At 38.6% G+C, this 17368-nt stretch overlaps 1 protein-coding gene across 1 annotated transcript; it reads left to right on the forward strand.

The window, feature by feature from the left end:
• The first annotated feature begins 351 nt into the window (after nucleotides 1–351).
• LOC143851060 (putative inactive purple acid phosphatase 1) lies at nucleotides 352–17153 on the forward strand. The gene is made up of 13 exons (XM_077360381.1): nucleotides 352–579; nucleotides 1592–1774; nucleotides 2640–2731; nucleotides 2930–2996; nucleotides 3131–3253; nucleotides 3471–3563; nucleotides 5571–5700; nucleotides 13662–13743; nucleotides 14451–14583; nucleotides 14793–14998; nucleotides 15088–15213; nucleotides 15704–16013; nucleotides 16732–17153. Exons 2-13 carry the CDS (start codon nucleotides 1604–1606, stop codon nucleotides 17035–17037), a joined length of 1839 nt encoding a protein of 612 aa, XP_077216496.1. The 5' UTR covers nucleotides 352–579; nucleotides 1592–1603; the 3' UTR covers nucleotides 17038–17153.
• The last annotated feature ends 215 nt before the right edge of the window (nucleotides 17154–17368 follow it).

Raw genomic sequence — 17368 nt, forward strand, 5'->3', positions numbered from 1 at the left:
TAGTGTTGAAATTTTTCTAGAAAGAAGGGAAAATTTTTAAGTTAAAAAAATTCCATGAAAAATGAGTTGGCCAAAATGCTGAATTCATTTTCCATGAAATTAACCCAATCTTTCTCTGAATTTGTCAATATAAACTGAAATGTTAAGGGTATTTATGTCATTTTCTTAGAGTTTACCTCTCTGCATTCTCACCCACTTTATTTTGATATTCACACCTTTTTAATTTTCGCTCGAGAGAATTTAGAGAGGAGTTACGTACCAAAAAGCAGTGGGTGCCAATATCACATTTTTCTTTTCCTACTAGTCGTCTATTACTCTATTTGGAGAAATTTTTCTCCATCTTTTGACTTATTTCTGGTAACTGCAGGATTATTCTGTTTTGATACCTTTTTCCCTGAATCTTTGCATGTAAAGATCCAAAACACATCATTTGTCTCTTAAAAATGGAAAATGATGAAGACCAAAATGATATTTCCACCCCCTTTGCACCATTTACTCCCCCTATATTGTTCTTTCAAATGCTCTAGGTCCTTAAATTTCTCTCATCTTAGCCCCATTACAACTTAGTTCTCCTCTCAGGTTTGTTCTTTCTTTCTTCCCATCTGATATTTTTTCACTTTATCATCTGTATATATTTAGAACATAAGATCAAAGGGGAATTGTGGGGTTTCTGAATATTGGATTTTGGCCAAGTATGATTATGGATTTATGGGGAATAGTTGATTTTGGGTTTGTTTTTGTAACAAAGTTTCCCTGTTGTTCTTCAACTTTTGATGGATAAGTTGTATTTCTATGAAAAAGAAACAGTTTGTTTCCTACTTTTGTTTTTCTATTTCCCTCTATCTATGTTTTTAGCTAATGGGCAGATAGATAGATCAAAACTGAACTGATTTTAAGACTGGGTTTGCGATTTTTTGTTGGTGGGTGTGTTTATGGAGTGGTAAAGGAACTATCTTTTTTTTTTGATAGGTAAGCTGGGGTTAGGCATGGAAATAAATTAATGGTAAAGGAACTATCATAAATTGTTTTAGACTGTATTTATGGAAAGGTAAAGGAGCTATCACAAGTTTTCTGTAATTAGCTTTTTGTGGACTGTGTTTATGTAGTGGTGAAGGAACTATCACAAGTTTTGAGTGTGTTTATGGAGCAGTAAAGGAACTATCATAACTTTTTGTCTTGTGGGCTAAAGTGACTCCTCTAACAGTGTTGTGGGCTAATTGGGGATTAGTGACGGTCCATGGAGACTCGCTAATCTTATGGATGAAATAAAAGATATGTGTTTGTTTGGTGTTTGCTCTTTTTCTCTTATACCCATAAGTGCCAATGATTCGGTTGATTGTTTAGCCAAATTAGGAGCTTCTTGCTAATCATTTTATACTGGGCAACCCTTGCCCCATGAAGTTCACATGTAATCCATTATTATTTAATAAAATTGTTATCTATATAAAAAAAGGAACTATCATAACTTTTTGAGTAATTATTTTTGTTGGGTTAATGATATTTGATGACGTTGATGGCGACACATTGTTTACAATTTTTTTTATGCTATTGGGTTCAGTTAATTATTATTTTTTGGGTTGATTGGTTGTAGGTTCTGAGTAAGATGAGGTTTTATTGGTTGGTTTTGTTGGTAATTTTGCTGGGTCCTGCAAGACTCGCTAAGGCGGTGCACAATGGGGATCAGCCACTTGCAAAAATTGCTATTCATAAGGCTACGTTCGCTCTTCAAGACTTGGCTTATGTCAAGGCCTCTCCTCTTGTTCTTGGATTGAAGGTAAACTTCGATTGCCTCTGTGTTTGGTATTATTTATGTTTGGTTGTCATGTTTTGTTTCACGAACTGATGAAAAAGTTTCCAGAAACCTTTTGAAATGAGAATCTCATTTATATTAATTTCCATAATCATACCTGTATCCATATGCAAGCACATAAATAAATTAATCACACAGGAAGATGCATACTGTACTTACATTGGTACACAAATTCATGTATATGTGCATATAGTCAGGAAAACAGAACATACATCTCTTCATATGTAAATTACTCCAAACACGTGTCTACAGGCCTAGGTAACGATAGTTGTAGCTTTGGATTCATCATGAAGTTCTTTTCTGTATATTATTTGTTCATAAAGTTTATCAGTATTCTTTTTCTTTTATGAATGATAATGTAGAAAACTTTATTAATCTGGGAAAAAGAGATTCAGGCGGAATCTCCATTCCCAATGATCCTTGGGTTGGACTAATTAACTCAATCTTCAGGCAATTAGACCATTTTCTTTTTCTGGAATGAGCTAAAATGGGTTTATAGGAAGATATATCATATAGTATATTTTGTTATTTTTCTTTTAAATCTATTTATTTTCTCAAATGCAATTTCTTCAAGTTGCAGAGGTGATGGATTTATATCGAAGAGTTTCTTATTCGTTTATTACCTGCATTATTGTTTTGTAAGATTTGGAATACCCAAGGGTAGAATTCGGAATCAGCCTTAAGAATAAACACAAGATAGACAAATACTGTGGTATTGACTCAGTTGGCTACATGATACATTTTGTAACAAGTTTATATATTCAACATGTCATAAATTATTGCTCTGAGATGTGTATAAAACACACAAGAATTTCTTCATTTGTTTCAGGGGGAGAATACTGAGTGGGTTTCTTTGCAATTTCAATCCCCAAATCCATCAAATGATGATTGGATTGGAGTTTTCTCTCCTGCAAATTTCAGGTGACTGCCCTTTCTATCAAAAGTAAATGACATTCATTGGACTTGTGTCCTCTTAAAACAAGAAACAAATGACCATGTTTGTTTAAAATCTTTCTCTGATCTAAAATTCCAATGTTTTTAGATGGATTTTGTGATTGAAATCATTCTTATCTTAAAGTATCCTGAATCTGAGATCAATTATCCCTCTAAAATTTTCAGTGCTTCCATCTGTGAACCTGAAAACGAAAAAGATGAACCTCCACTATTATGTTCTGCACCTCTTAAGGTTTGTTCATGCTGCCTTTGCTTTCTTGTTCACATGGGTTGATATTAAAAGTGACTATCTGTCTAACAAATTTCTTTGTTTTGGAGAGGAAGAGTAATTTATGATGCAAATATTGAATTAGTATTCTCTTGCAGTATCAATTTGCAAATTTCTCTAGTCCAGGCTACAAAGCCACAGGGAAAGGATCATTGAAGCTTCAATTGATCAATCAGAGGGCAGACTTTTCTTTTGCGTTATTTTCTGGTGGACTCTCAGATGTATGTCTGCATCAAAATAGTATGGATATAAATTTTGTTCCTTGAGTTCATGTAGTGATATTCTGATATCTTTTGTCTTGACTCTTGAGAATACTTTTTAGCCTCGGGATAGTCAAGAATTTGAAATTTTATGTTTATTATCTCAAGTCATAGGTGAGGCTGCTCTTTTAACTTCGACCAGCACTAACTCGAATTTGAACTTTTCTTGTAATAACAGCCAAAGCTTATTGCTGTCTCAAACTCCGTAACTTTTGCAAATCCAAAGGCACCTCTTTACCCACGGTTAGCTCAAGGAAAGTCTTGGAATGAAGTAAGTCTATTTTTGTTTAATTATAAACTGGCTTTAGGAATAATCAATCATATGTTTTAGAAGCATCTTTGGTCTAAGATACTTTGTGCATACATTTTCTGTTCATGGGTGTTTTGAATTTTCGAGTAAGTGGTGAAATTCTTGAGAATCGTATAAGATTGTAGGAATTATCGAAAGGGGGCCAAGTCCTAGAATATTTTGCTAGGTGGTTTTGTTTTGATTGCAAAATCTTGTACCTATATGAAAAGATTATTATCTCTAATTTGTGGACACGGACACGAGTGTCACATGTCGAAAGGGACACGGAGTGTCGGACATGACAAACTCCCAAAATTTAGAAACGGGAACACAACTAAAATAGAAAGTACATATAATCATGATTTGTGAACGCGGATTCGTGTGCCGATTTTGTACACGGATACGGGTTTTCTGACATGGTAATCCCTAAAAATCTAGAAATAGTGTCACTCATACACCAATATACATATAAAGTTACTGACAGTTCTAGCAGTACATTTAAAAGTGTTTAAAGGAGCGTCGACATGTGTGGAGTGTGGACACAGGTGTCGTGTCGGACACGACACAACACGTGTTGGCAATAAATTCAAAGTGTTGGCTAAATCATAGATTATTTTAGTAAAATATGTAGATGGTTTTGTTTTGATTGCAAAATCATGTACCTATATGAAAAGATTCTTATATTGAAATATCTACATCAAATTGGAAGTTTTCTTGTAATTGATTTTCTTTTCTCATAATGTTTTGAGTTGCATAACAGTTGAGTTACAATTATAATGTCTTGAGTTGCAAAACCAGTATTCAAAAATTTTTGGGCGAGAACTCGGCCAAGGTAAAAGGGACTTGACTTCTGCGAGTTGATAATTGACCTGGGGTATTTCAAAACAGTGTGCATTACATTTAAGAGCTAAAAGTATGTTATCTATTGCATGACTTATTGCATGGGAATGGTTAAGATAAAAAACCTCATCTAATATTTCAACAATCAAATATGGGATTTTAGTGGAAATAGGTGAAACTAGCAAAGAATTCTTAGAGAATTGAGCAATATTACTAGAGCCTTGCCATTAGCCAACATGTCTAAGCTCTGTGCCATGCATGAGCCATACCAATGCCATATCTGGGTAAAAGTTCCTAATTTGATGGTGAAAAAGTAACACTTGCCCAACGATGTCAATGCTGACTTATTGTTGACTTGATCTTATCTACCAAAAACAAAAAAAACAAAGAAACAGAATTCTTTTTCATTTTATTGATTGAGCCATTGAGGTTAGTATCTACTAGTCATTAGAAGCAGAAAAATACCCATCCTATTCGGACACCCAACTTCGATCCAATGGAACTCTTAGACCATCTTAAGGCGTATTATTTTTTAATTATATGAGGCATTGTATGGAGAAATGACAATAGCTATCTTCCCATGTCTAGAGTAAGAAATCTGGTAAAGTGGTAATAGTTCTGTAGTTTTCTCTTTTCTTTTCTACTAAAGTTTTCATATTGGTCAAGCAAAAGAAATGCAAATTCATTTGTCAGAGAATTGACCAAAAGAAAAATCATTCGCCAGTTATCCATCCTATTGTATTTTCGCTTGCAATCTAAATTTTGTAATCACTTTTTTATGTTGCTGTGTTTGTTAGAGTAGCTCATTTTCCATTATACTGAGTCCTAGGTAGTGCATTTTAACTGTACAAGACAGTAGTTCTTTTAGCTGAATTCTGTTTCCATCTCTCATTTATTTTGTTGGAGATGGATTGATTTTATGGTGAGATGACTTTCACTTGCGATCTAAATTTTGTGATCATTTTTTTTATGTTGCTAAGTTTGTTGGAGTAGCTCATTTTCCATTATACTGAGCCCTAGGTAGTGCATTTTAATTGTACAAGACAGTAGTTCTTTTAGCTGAATTCTGGTTCCATCTCTCATTTTTTTTGTTGGAGATAGATTGATTTTATGGTGACCATCTCATCTGATTCTTTACTTGATACTCAGATGACCATAACATGGACGAGTGGATATGCTATAACAGAAGCTGAACCTTTTGTTGAATGGGGACGACATGGAGGAGCTCTAACACGTTCTCCAGCTGGGACATTGACTATCGATCGTAACAGCATGTGTGGTATGCTATTTATTTCTATCCGGGTCTAATTTATTATAAATTCTTTAGAGATTGATGTAATACGTTGGTCCATAGGGTGGGCAGATCAATCATGCGACGTCTCATGTTCCCTTAACTATGAGCCAAACGATTACTTGTTTTGATACTGGGACTCTTTCCGTTTTACACTTCATGATTATTAAATCCCAAAATGCTATCAAATGACAATCAGAGAAATTATAAGAGAAGTGTCAACATCAAATCAAGGGAACAAGGATATCATTTCCTTTTATTCATTTACTCCTTTGTATGACTATGGCCACTGATGAGCTTTTGTAAGTTATATATGATATAGTTTACTCATCATACAATTAATTTAGAGTGGAAATTTCAGAGAATTTTCACTTCTTTCTGTTCAATCTTTCAACTTTTATAATTTTGTGTCATGCCACATACCAAGGACACTCCATTTTATGAAAAATTGCCATGTGCGTATGAGTCGATCCGGCTTTTTGGACAGGAACAGAACCTCCATAGATGTTGTTTGCTGTTGGTTGGTCTTATTTATATATTACTTGTGTAGTTCTATCGCATGTTAATTGAATTGATATTCATATAATAGTATTAAAGTATCATATATCTCTAAGATCCACACACTTCATGTTTCTAAGCGACATAGGCTGTATCAGAGTACCTAATTTTTTCAATACGGTTACAGATTCCCTGAAACCTGAATACTCACTCAAATTATCAGCATCCTCTGTTAATTATATTAACTGGAAGAATGAATGTGCATGGATTCTAACTTTATCTAGAGTTCAATTTGTTGAGAGAGGTAGAGAAAAGAGAGAAAGTAAAGAGTGAGAGAAAAGATTGAGTTAGGGTAATATAAATAATAAAGAGTGAAGTACAAAGACATGTATGCCCTTGGGCATTACAATAAAGACCTAAAGACCTGTTAACACTCCCCCTCAAGCTGGAATGTAGATATCTAACATTCCTAACTTGTTACAATTATTAACTAACTTAGCTCTACTTAGAGGCTTCGTGAACATGTCTGCTAATTGATCTGTAGATCTGGTAAACACGGGAGATATGTAGCCTCGCTAAATCAAATCTCTAATGAAATGACAATTCACTTCAATATGTTTGGTCCGCTCATGAAAGACTGGATTCGTGGCAATGTAAATGGCGGATTTGTTGTCACAGTATAACTGAGCTGGAGAAGAAGAAGGAGGAAATCCAATCTCTGAAAGTAAGGAATGTAGCCACATGAGTTTCCCACTCGTATGAGACATAGCTCTATATTCTGCCTCGGCACTGGATTTAGACACGACATCTTGTTTCTTACTTCTCCATGAAACAAGATTACCTCCAATAAAGGTGCAATATCCTGTAGGCCTATCAGCCGGAGATCCTGCCCAGTTTGCATCAGTGTATCCTTCAATTCTTTGGTGCCCATGCCTCTGAAATAACAACCCTTTACATGGCGAACTCTTCAGAACAGCAGCCCAGTGTGAAGTGCGAGGTGAGCTCATATGCTAGCTAACAGCGCTAACTGCAAAGGTAATATCTTGACGTGTAACAGTAAGATAAATGAGCTTACCAACTAACCGTCTGTATCGCCCTGGATCTTCTAACAGGACTCCCTCCTCAGGGAGTAATTTCATATTCTGGTCCATAGGAGTTGAGGCAGGCTTGACTCCCAAACAACCTGTCTCATCAAGAAGATCCAAAACATACTTCCTCTGTGAGAGGTAGATACCCCTAGTCGAATAGGCAACCTCAATGCCCAGGAAATACCGAAGACGACCAAAATCCTTAGTAGAGAACTCTGTCTGAAGGAAGGATTTGAGCCTCTGAATGCCACCTGTATCTCTACCAGTGATAATGATGTCATCGACATATACTATCAACAGAACACAACCAGCCTGAGACTGAAAACTGAAGACGGAGTGATCAACTGCGCACTGCTTCATGCCAAAGCGAATAAGTGTAGCACTGAACTTCCCAAACCAGGCTCTCGGAGATTGTTTGAGACCATAAATGGATTTCCTCAAACGGCAAACAAGAGAAGATCTCTCCCCCTGAGCAACATATCCAGGAGGTTGCTCCATATAGACCTCTTCCTCCAAATCACCATGAAGAAAGGCATTATTTACATCCAACTGATGAAGATGCCAGCCATGATTCACAGCAAGGGATAGCAGGACACGGACGGAAAGAATTTTCGCAACTGGTAAAAAAGTCTCGCCATAATCAATCCCATATGTCTGCGTGTACCCTTTGGCAACAAGTCGAGCCTTAAGACGCTCAACTGTGCCACCAGGAAGGTGCTTGACTGCATAAACCCAGCGACAACTAACGGGGGGAGTACCATATGGTAGAGGGACCAAATCCCATGTCTGATTGGCCTGAAGGGCCTGCATCTCAAGATCCATAGCCGCCCGCCAGCCTTGATGATCAAGTGCCTCCTGTAGAGTCTTAGGTAGAGAAATAGAGGACAATGACGAAACAAAACTACGAAATACAGGGGTGAGAAAGTCATAAGACACAAAAGAGGAAATGGGATGAGCAGTACTGCGAGACCGAGTGCGAGAGGCAATGAGATTGTCAGAATGTACCTCAGAAGTGGGGATCTCCGGCTGAGATGATGATGGCTCGGGCGGGGCTGAATGAGCAACAGATTTGGTCTGACGTTGATACTGCTTCAATGGCGGAGGTAGAGGGGCTGCACAAGGCGCTGACGTCGGCATAACAGTAGAATCAACTGTAGGGGAGGAACTGGACACCGGAGGTGTAGAAACAGGGATGGGATCAGGAAGAACCGGAAGAGGAAGAACAGGAGTATGCGAGGAATCCTCCTGAAGTGTAGGGGGGAGGGATCCAACGAGATGGACGGACTAAAAAATGACTGAGTCTCAAAGAATGTAACATCCGCCGAGACAAAGGATCGTCGCAGGTGAGGGCTGTACCAACGATAACCCTTTTGGGTCCGAGAGTAACCTAGAAAGATACGCCGTTCGGCCCGAGGATCCAACTTATCTAATCCTGACCCAAGAATGTGGACAAAACAGAGACAGCCAAAAACTCGAGGTGTAAGAGGGAAAGGGTCAGAGGTAGGACGGAGAATCGAGAACGGAGAGGTGCCACCAAGGACCGAAGAGGGAAGCCTATTCGCCAGGTAGCATGCTGTGAGTACAGCATCAACCCAATAGGTCTTAGGTACCCGCATCTGAAAGAGTAGTGTCCGGGCCCCATTTAACAAGGAGCGAAGCTTCCTCTCAGCCACTCCATTCTGCTGAGAGGTATGAGCACATGAGGACTGATGAAGAATGCCTCGTGAAGAGAGGAATTCCTGAAAACCATGAGTAAGAGAAATATTCCTTTGCATTGTCAGTGCGAAGACATTGGATAACACATGAGAATTGATTACTAACTTCAGCATAGAAATCACGAAACACAGAAAAAACTTTAGAACGATCTTTTATTAAATAAGTCCATGTCATACGTGAATAGTCATCAATAAAGACCACAAAATAGCGAAATCCAAATAAAGAGGTAGTCCTCGCAGGACCCCATACATCAGAATGAACAAGAGCAAAAGGGTGTGAAGCCCGACTAACAGTTCTAGAGGGAAATGGCACACGATGATGCTTCCCAAGTTCACAGGCCTCACACTGAAAAGACCTAACAGATGAAGAAGGAACGAAGGGAATCCTGCGTAAACGCTCCATAGACGGGTGACCTAGACGGCAGTGCCACTAGTATGCATCGACCGAGCCATGTAGAATCGAATGGGACGGAGTGCAGTCGAGACGATAAAGGCCATCCACCTCACGGCCCCAGCCAATCGTCCTCCCAGTCGAGAGATCCTGAAAAAGACAATATGAAGGAAAAAATGAGATAGAACAATGAAGATGCTTTATTAATTGACTAACAGAAAGTAAACTGAAAGGTAACTTGGGGACACAAAGCACAGATGATAATGTAATGCCTGGTGAAGGGGAACAACTGCCAACACCAGTGATAGGAGAGGTACTCCCATCAGCAAGAGTAATAGAACGTGAAACAACATGATGAAAATCATGTAAAGATGACTGGGTACCTATCATGTGATGAGATGCTCCCGAATCAATAATCCAGGAGCTAGAACTAGAGAGGAACGAAGCAGGAGAACTACCTGGCTGAACGAGACCAGCAGTAGGAGGGCGGCTGGCAGACCTGAAACGCTGTAGCTCATCATAGTCGGCACCAGAGACGACCATCTGATCAGTCGGAGTAGCCAGTGGTGTCTGTGAGGGGCTGTCAATAGGAGCAAGCGAATCTGGAAGGGCAAGATGTGCAGTACGGCCCTGACGAGGATATAGAGTGCGACGCAGCTCAGGATGGAGATCAAAGCATGTCTCATGATAGTGACCCTCAGGCCTACAATGAGAACAATAGGGCCGAGCTCGACCTCCACGGCTACCCTCTCGGCCGCCGCCATGTCCGCCTCGGCTAGTATCGCGATCACTGCCGGGACCAAAAAGGCCTCCTCCTCGGGAAGGGCGGTCAGCGGCTCCATAAGCAGCAGTAGTCGAGACATCCACGGGAGTAGGAACAGTAATGCCAAGTGCACACTGCTGAGCTCGTAAAAGTACCTCCTGAAGAGTGGGTACAGTACCAGACCCAAGGATGTGCTGTCGAAGATGAGTGAACTCTGGTCCAAGACCCTCAAGGAAATGAACAACACGGAGCTGATCCCACTGTCTGGCTGCCGTGGTAAGATCAGTGGTGAGAGGCATAAGAGCATCCAGCTGCTAGCAATAGGAGACAAACTTTCTGTAGTAATCATGGACTGTAGAATCACTGCGCCTGTGACCCATCCAGCGCGACAGGAGACATTCCCCTCACCAGAATATAATGCTGCAGTGTGCTCCCTTACCTTTTTTGCAGTAGGGAGATCCATCATGGTGCTGGCAATGGCAGGGGTCATACTCTGCCAAAGAAGTGTACGAACAAGGGCATCATTTACATCCCAATCATCAAAGGTAGGGTCAGTCTCAGGAGGGGGATCACGACGAATAATAGAAATCTTTCGTCGAGCCTTCAGATATGTCCCCACAGCAATCTTCCAAGTCAAATAGTTGGATCCATCAAGACGGGAAGTGGTAATCAGTGGGAATGACACATCCACCGAAGACAAAGACGATGACGCAGCCTGACGCGGCTGGGAATTAGTAGCCATAGCTGGAGTACGAATAGTAGGGTCCTCAATATGAGGGGTATCTTCCATAAGAGACCAGGAAGAAGACTGAAGAGGACCAACAACGAGCAAGTAGAGACAAGGATGAAGACTATAAGCAAGCTAATAGACCGCGGCTTCGTGAGGACAACATATGCATAAGGGAGGCATGAGATAGCCTCACGACATAAAGACAAAGTCGAGACAACTCCGAGCCACAGACATCGCAATGACGTAAGTACAAATCCAGAACAACATCATGAAGATAGTGATCAAGCCGAACAAGAAAATCTACGGCATAACTATGACCCAAAAGAAGAAGAAGAGATTAAGATGGATCAGATTAGGGCAAGGAAGAGTGGGGAAAAGAGGGTACTGTAGCGATTTACTGTAGCAGTACTGTAGTGGTGTACTGTAGCGATTCACTGTAGCAGTACTGTAGTGATTTACTGTAGCAAAGAATGGAGGGGTTATGGTTAGGGTTGGGGATGGAGAAGATGGGGTGGATGTTAAGGTTAGGGTTAGGGAAAAAAGAAGGAAAGAAAAAGAAAAGAAAAAAAAAATGGCCCTAGGCATCCATGCCCTAGAGCTCTGATTCCATGTTGAGAGAGGTAGAGAAATGAGAGAAAAGATTGAGTTAGGGTTCTCCCCCTCACTCATGTAATATAACTAATAAAGAGTGAAGTACAAAGACAAGTATGCCCTTGGGCATTACAATAAAGACCTAAAGACCTGTTAACACGATTGAAGTTCAGATTAAGGGCTATGAACCTTGCTATTTTTTTACTGTTCACATTGGCTGCTGAATATTAGCTCCAAGAAAATGTACCATTACCATTTCTAACTGCATTAACCCTATACTTTGTTTGCAATGCTAATATTATTTCCTATAGCTTTTTTGGCTTATTTTCCTTTTCAAAAAAAAAATGTTATTTCTACCTATAAAAAATGGTGCTATGTTGGTCCAAGAGAACATCCAATTCTTTCTATTTCCTTTAACTTCAACGCTTTTTTTTTTTGACAAGTGTCAGTGTTGCACATGGATATGGATTGTTTGGGGACAGTGGCTGCGTGCAAAGGAATCCATACATAAAAATATGATGTTCTATACAAAAAATCCAAGAGGAAAAGTACCAATAAGTGTGTAATTATAATGAAGGTTTTTGAAAATACCTTGAGAATGTCAAACCACATCAACCAGTGTCTGTATCAACGTGTATTTACACAGCTAAAAACCTATAAGAACCATGTCCTTGTAACATAATTTGGCATGCATTTAAGTGCCTTCTTTGTTCATATTGATGTTTTCCTAGAGACTCGGAAAGATGAGTCAGAAGATGATAGATTGCAACGGAATAACCCGTGCGGCGCCCCAACATGCACCGATGCTAGGGCAAGCCTTCAATCGTGCAAGGCTTTAAAGGCCCTACACACCAACACCCCTTGATGCTTCGAATGAGCACACAGACTCTAAGCTGTTCAACAGGCTACTTGGCTCAGATCTTGACATGCACTTCTAGATACCCACACTCATGATCAGCCTGCATCACGAGTACATCGAACATAAGGCCTTGGGGCCTAATGCAAAGTCCATCGGGTACGAGGCATGACGATGCCACGCACCAATCCGCCAAGCGCTGAACATTAGGGGGGCACCAAGTCCACTCAAGCCATCTGCCAACCTGGCATTTCCATGCTAACTTTAGCCATCTGGAAAAGGGGCGTATCTGGCTCCTTTGGGATCCAAAGACAATCTGATGAGCTTGAAATCTATTTTTTCGCCATCGGTTTGCTCGTAGGTCTCTAGTATTTTTGGATCATTTGAGTCCTTTGTTTTCCCTATCTAGTGTGTCTCAAGGATAGGGATGGTGGTTGCCATACTTGTTTCATCTTTCTTTTCATTTGATAAACTGGTAGGGGGTCCCGCCAAACCCCAGCTTACCTACCCAAAAAAAATATTGATGTTTTCTCCTAATATTTACAATTTACAAATGGGTTTAGTATTTATCAAACTTCTGTAATTTACGATGTTTGCTGTCTGATCACTCGCTTCTTAGCTCGCATTAATAGGCTATCTTATTCATATTGTTATATTTCATAAGGTCTGTAATCTCAGAAGCACATTGAATGATTGAAAGGAACTTTCAAATTGTCGTGTTCTAGGGAATTTTGCTTTGGCCATTGTAAGAGTATGATTACTTTATTTTAACATTATGTTTTTAAGGAAGGTGTGAATGTCGGATATGTTTTATGCCTATATTTTCTGCCTGATTATTTGTGTAAAAAGTTACTATAGTATTTTGAGGAAAGGCATTGTTACAGTAGCCTAGGTTGCATCTAATTTCATGAATTGATCTACTTAATAGAACAATCGTCTCCAACTCTCGTACCATGATCATTTTAACTTTTACAAGTTCTGACCTAGCTATATACAAAGCAGCTTTTAACCAACACTTCTTATTTTTCCTTAGTTAATTTTTCCATATATTTGGAGTCTCTCCTATTCACCATGGATGAATTTGGCTGTCGTCTTTGATATATTTTCAATTTTCAAACACCAGATTGAACAAGAGTTGTCAATTCTTCACTTATAATCATTCCTGTAGTTTTTAGCAAGCTTTGGATAGCTTTCTGTACAATTTTTGTATGGTGAAAGTTGAATAAATATAAATCCACGAAGGAATTTTTATTTACAATAATAAATGCAGCATGCTTCTTATTTTGAATTATTAGCTTTTCTCCAATATCCTTACAGGTTCACCAGCACGTACAGTGGGATGGCGTGATCCTGGTTTCATACATACAAGCTTTCTGAAAGAATTGTGGCCTAATTCAGTGTAATGTCGTATCTTCTACTCATATGATCTTCTGTTGCTTAGGTCTATGAAATCTGCCTAAAAGGCTAAAACATTCATGTATGACTCATTCTGCAAATAAATCAACTTGAGTACCAATCCCTTATAAATTGCATGGACTAATGTTCATAAAAATAGAATCAGATAAAATAGAACTTTAAGAATATGGATAAATAAGAAAAAGGTAATCCACCAGATTCTGATAAATGTTTAATTTTGAATTAATAGAAATCAAATGGTACTTTAAGAATATGGATAATTAACATACACAGGCAATCCACCAGATTCTGATATCATCTTCAAAATTTACTCAATTTATAGTATTCCATAGTATTTCTTTGTACTAATGAATTATATAGGGCATAACTCCCTTAGTCATGCGAAAGAAATCAGTCCTAGTATTTCTATTTGCAAAATACATTTCACCACTCTTCATTCCAGAAGATAAACTGGCTTAAAAGATTAATGAAGTCATATGATCTTCCATTTCTCGGTGAATTGTACACTTTATGTTCAATTTTTATCAACCAGGACTTCACTTGAAATGGTTGAATCATGAACAATTTACATGTGATTTGAATAGTGACTGCAGGATTTTAGTAACATTTGGTTGGACTATGTAATCATTTTGAGTTTTGTAAACTTCGCCCAAACCTGAAATAAAAAACTCTCAAATGTTAATGATGCAGGTATACTTACAGGCTTGGACATAGATTATCCAATGGTTCATACGATTGGAGTCAGACATATCAATTTAGGGCATCTCCATACACCGGACAGGACTCTTTACAGCGCGTAGTCATTTTTGGTGATATGGGAAAGGTTCAAAGTTCAAACTATTTGCAAATTCTAACATCCACATGCAAGTATCCTTATGTTTGTCTCAATTTTGTTTCTCAGCCACATTTCATGATCCTCTAAAGCCCTTGTTTCATTTAGAGACCATTGCCTAGGTTATTTTTATTAATTGTAGAGACTAATCTCAATCAACTGTATCATTAGTGAAGTTTCTGAAGCATTTTCCCTTTCAGGCAGAACGTGATGGTTCCAATGAATATAATAATTATCAACCGGGAAGCCTTAATACTACCGACCAACTTATTCGGGACCTGAAAAATATTGATATAGTTTTCCATATTGGGGATTTGTGTTATGCAAATGGATACATCTCACAATGGGATCAGTTTACATCACAGGTTGAGCCCATTGCTTCATCCGTGCCATATATGGTTGCAAGGTGGAACAATTGTACTTAAAGATAATATGTAAGTAATGTGATCTTGTAGTCCTCTTAAAGGCATATTCATTCCATTTTTTTGTTTGCAGTGGTAATCATGAGCGTGATTGGCCTGGATCGGGATCTTTCTATGGGAACATGGATTCAGGTGGAGAGTGTGGTGTGATGGCCGAGACCATGTTTTATGTTCCTGCAGAGAACAGGGCCAAATTCTGGTATGTAAACATTAAATAATAAACTCACTAAGCTTGGCATATGGCATTATCTTTTCTGTTTAATATATGGGTGGAATTAATGCCCCGCAATGGCGGGAGCCTCGTGCACTAGGCAGCCCTTTTTTTATATGGGTGGAATTAATCAAAACACGGAGGAAATATCCTCCTTTTTTACTGAAATCTTTAAATCAATTTAGATGGCCAGTCCTAATGTGGCACCATATTTAAATTAATAAGCCTCAATTAAACAAACATTGATGATCTCAAAGATTTTGAGATTTACAATAGCCCACATCAAGCACCCAAAATGATCTTTATAAATCAAAAAAATAGCTAGAAGTGAACTGCTGAATGGGACGGCCCCCATCAACTTATTTATTCTCCTATTGGCATGTATTTTTCCCATTTCTACAAATATATTTTGTTTTGTTTATGCTCCTTGATTCATAGTGGAAAACCATCCAAACCAATAACACACATGCTTTCTCAGGTATTCAACAGATTACGGCATGTTCCGCTTCTGTATAGCTGACACCGAACATGATTGGAGAGAGGGGACAGAGCAATATAAATTTATAGAGCACTGTCTTGCATCAGTTGATAGACAAAAACAGCCATGGCTTATCTTCCTCGCACATCGGGTTCTGGGTTACTCCTCCAATTCCTTTTATGCCGAGGAAGGATCTTTTGAGGAACCAATGGGAAGGGAGAGCCTTCAAGGACTTTGGCAGAAGTACAAGGTCGACCTTGCATTCTATGGGCACGTTCACAATTATGAAAGAACATGTCCAATCTACCAGGTACTCACAGAAATTTATAGTATCAAGATTGATGTTTCTTTCACTATATTCGCCACATTCTCAAAGCAATTCCACAAAAATCCCCCAACTATTGAATCTTCACGTGTACAAAAGCTAGATCCTCGCTCTCTTGAACTTGAAACACGTCAACATTGATGTTTCTTTCACTATATTTGCTGCATTCTCAAATCAATTTCACAAAAAAACGACACTATCTTTTTCTCCTTTTTGTATTGTATTCAGTCAGTCCTATACTAGTTCCTTTTTTTGTCCTTTAATCCTTCAATGCCCAATTATTGAATCTTCACGCGTACGAATGCTAGATCCTCTCTCTCAGTTGAACTTGAAACATATTAAACTATTGTTGGAAATAATCCAATTCTGTTAGATGGAAGATGACTAACTTCAAGATAATAAAATTGTTTTCTTCATCCCAAACATATCAAAAATGAAAGCTAACTCGCTATACTACTCAAGAGAGTTCAAAGTTCATGCCTTGATATCTTTTCTCATTTTCATATTGTATACTATCAGTCTTATAATAGTGCAGTTTTTTGTCTTTAAATCCTTCAATGCCCACGCATTGATTCTTCATGTACGAATGCTAGAACATCTCTCAGTTGAATTTGAAACATTTCAAACTACATCAATTGCTCAAACCTGGATTTCACATTTTGTAGACTTGTGATTTAACTGCCATTTTTTCTTTCGGTTGCAGAACGTATGCACAAATGAAGAAAAAACCAACTACAAGGGTCCATTGAATGGAACTATCCACATAGTTGCAGGAGGCGGCGGTGCCAGCCTTGCTGATTTCACCACCATCCAAACCAAGTGGAGTATGTACAAAGACCATGACTTTGGGTTCGTAAAACTTACGGCATTTGATCATTCAAACCTATTGTTTGAATACAAGAAAAGCAGCGATGGAAAGGTTTATGATTCCTTCACTATCACACATGATTATCGCGACATTTTAGCCTGTACGTTCGACAGCTGTCCGAAGATGACATTGGCTTCTTGATGCAGAATAAGAATTTGTCATATTGCTTCTCTTATTGAATTTTGATTTATAGGCTTACCTATTTTTATCTACTCTTATTGACTCAAATACTTTAAAGTTGAGACTAATTATGAAAACAGCTTTAATATATATGAGGAATGCTAAACTCACAGGAGCCCTTGCCAAAAAAGGGTAGAGGGCTCTCCCATTGGTCAATTTTCATTTCTGACAGTTATGATTGTAATTTTCTGTGCCATCATAAATGGAAATTGACCAATGGGAGAGCCCTTGTTCTCTTTTTTTGCAAGGGCTCCTTTGAGTCTAGCATCCCTCAATATTATGTAGAAGGAAT

The sequence above is a fragment of the Tasmannia lanceolata genome, unplaced genomic scaffold (genome assembly GCF_043159265.1).
Source record: "Tasmannia lanceolata isolate RefF3 unplaced genomic scaffold, GAP_Taslan_0.1 ptg000018l, whole genome shotgun sequence".
NCBI classification, from domain to species: Eukaryota; Viridiplantae; Streptophyta; class Magnoliopsida; order Canellales; family Winteraceae; genus Tasmannia; species Tasmannia lanceolata.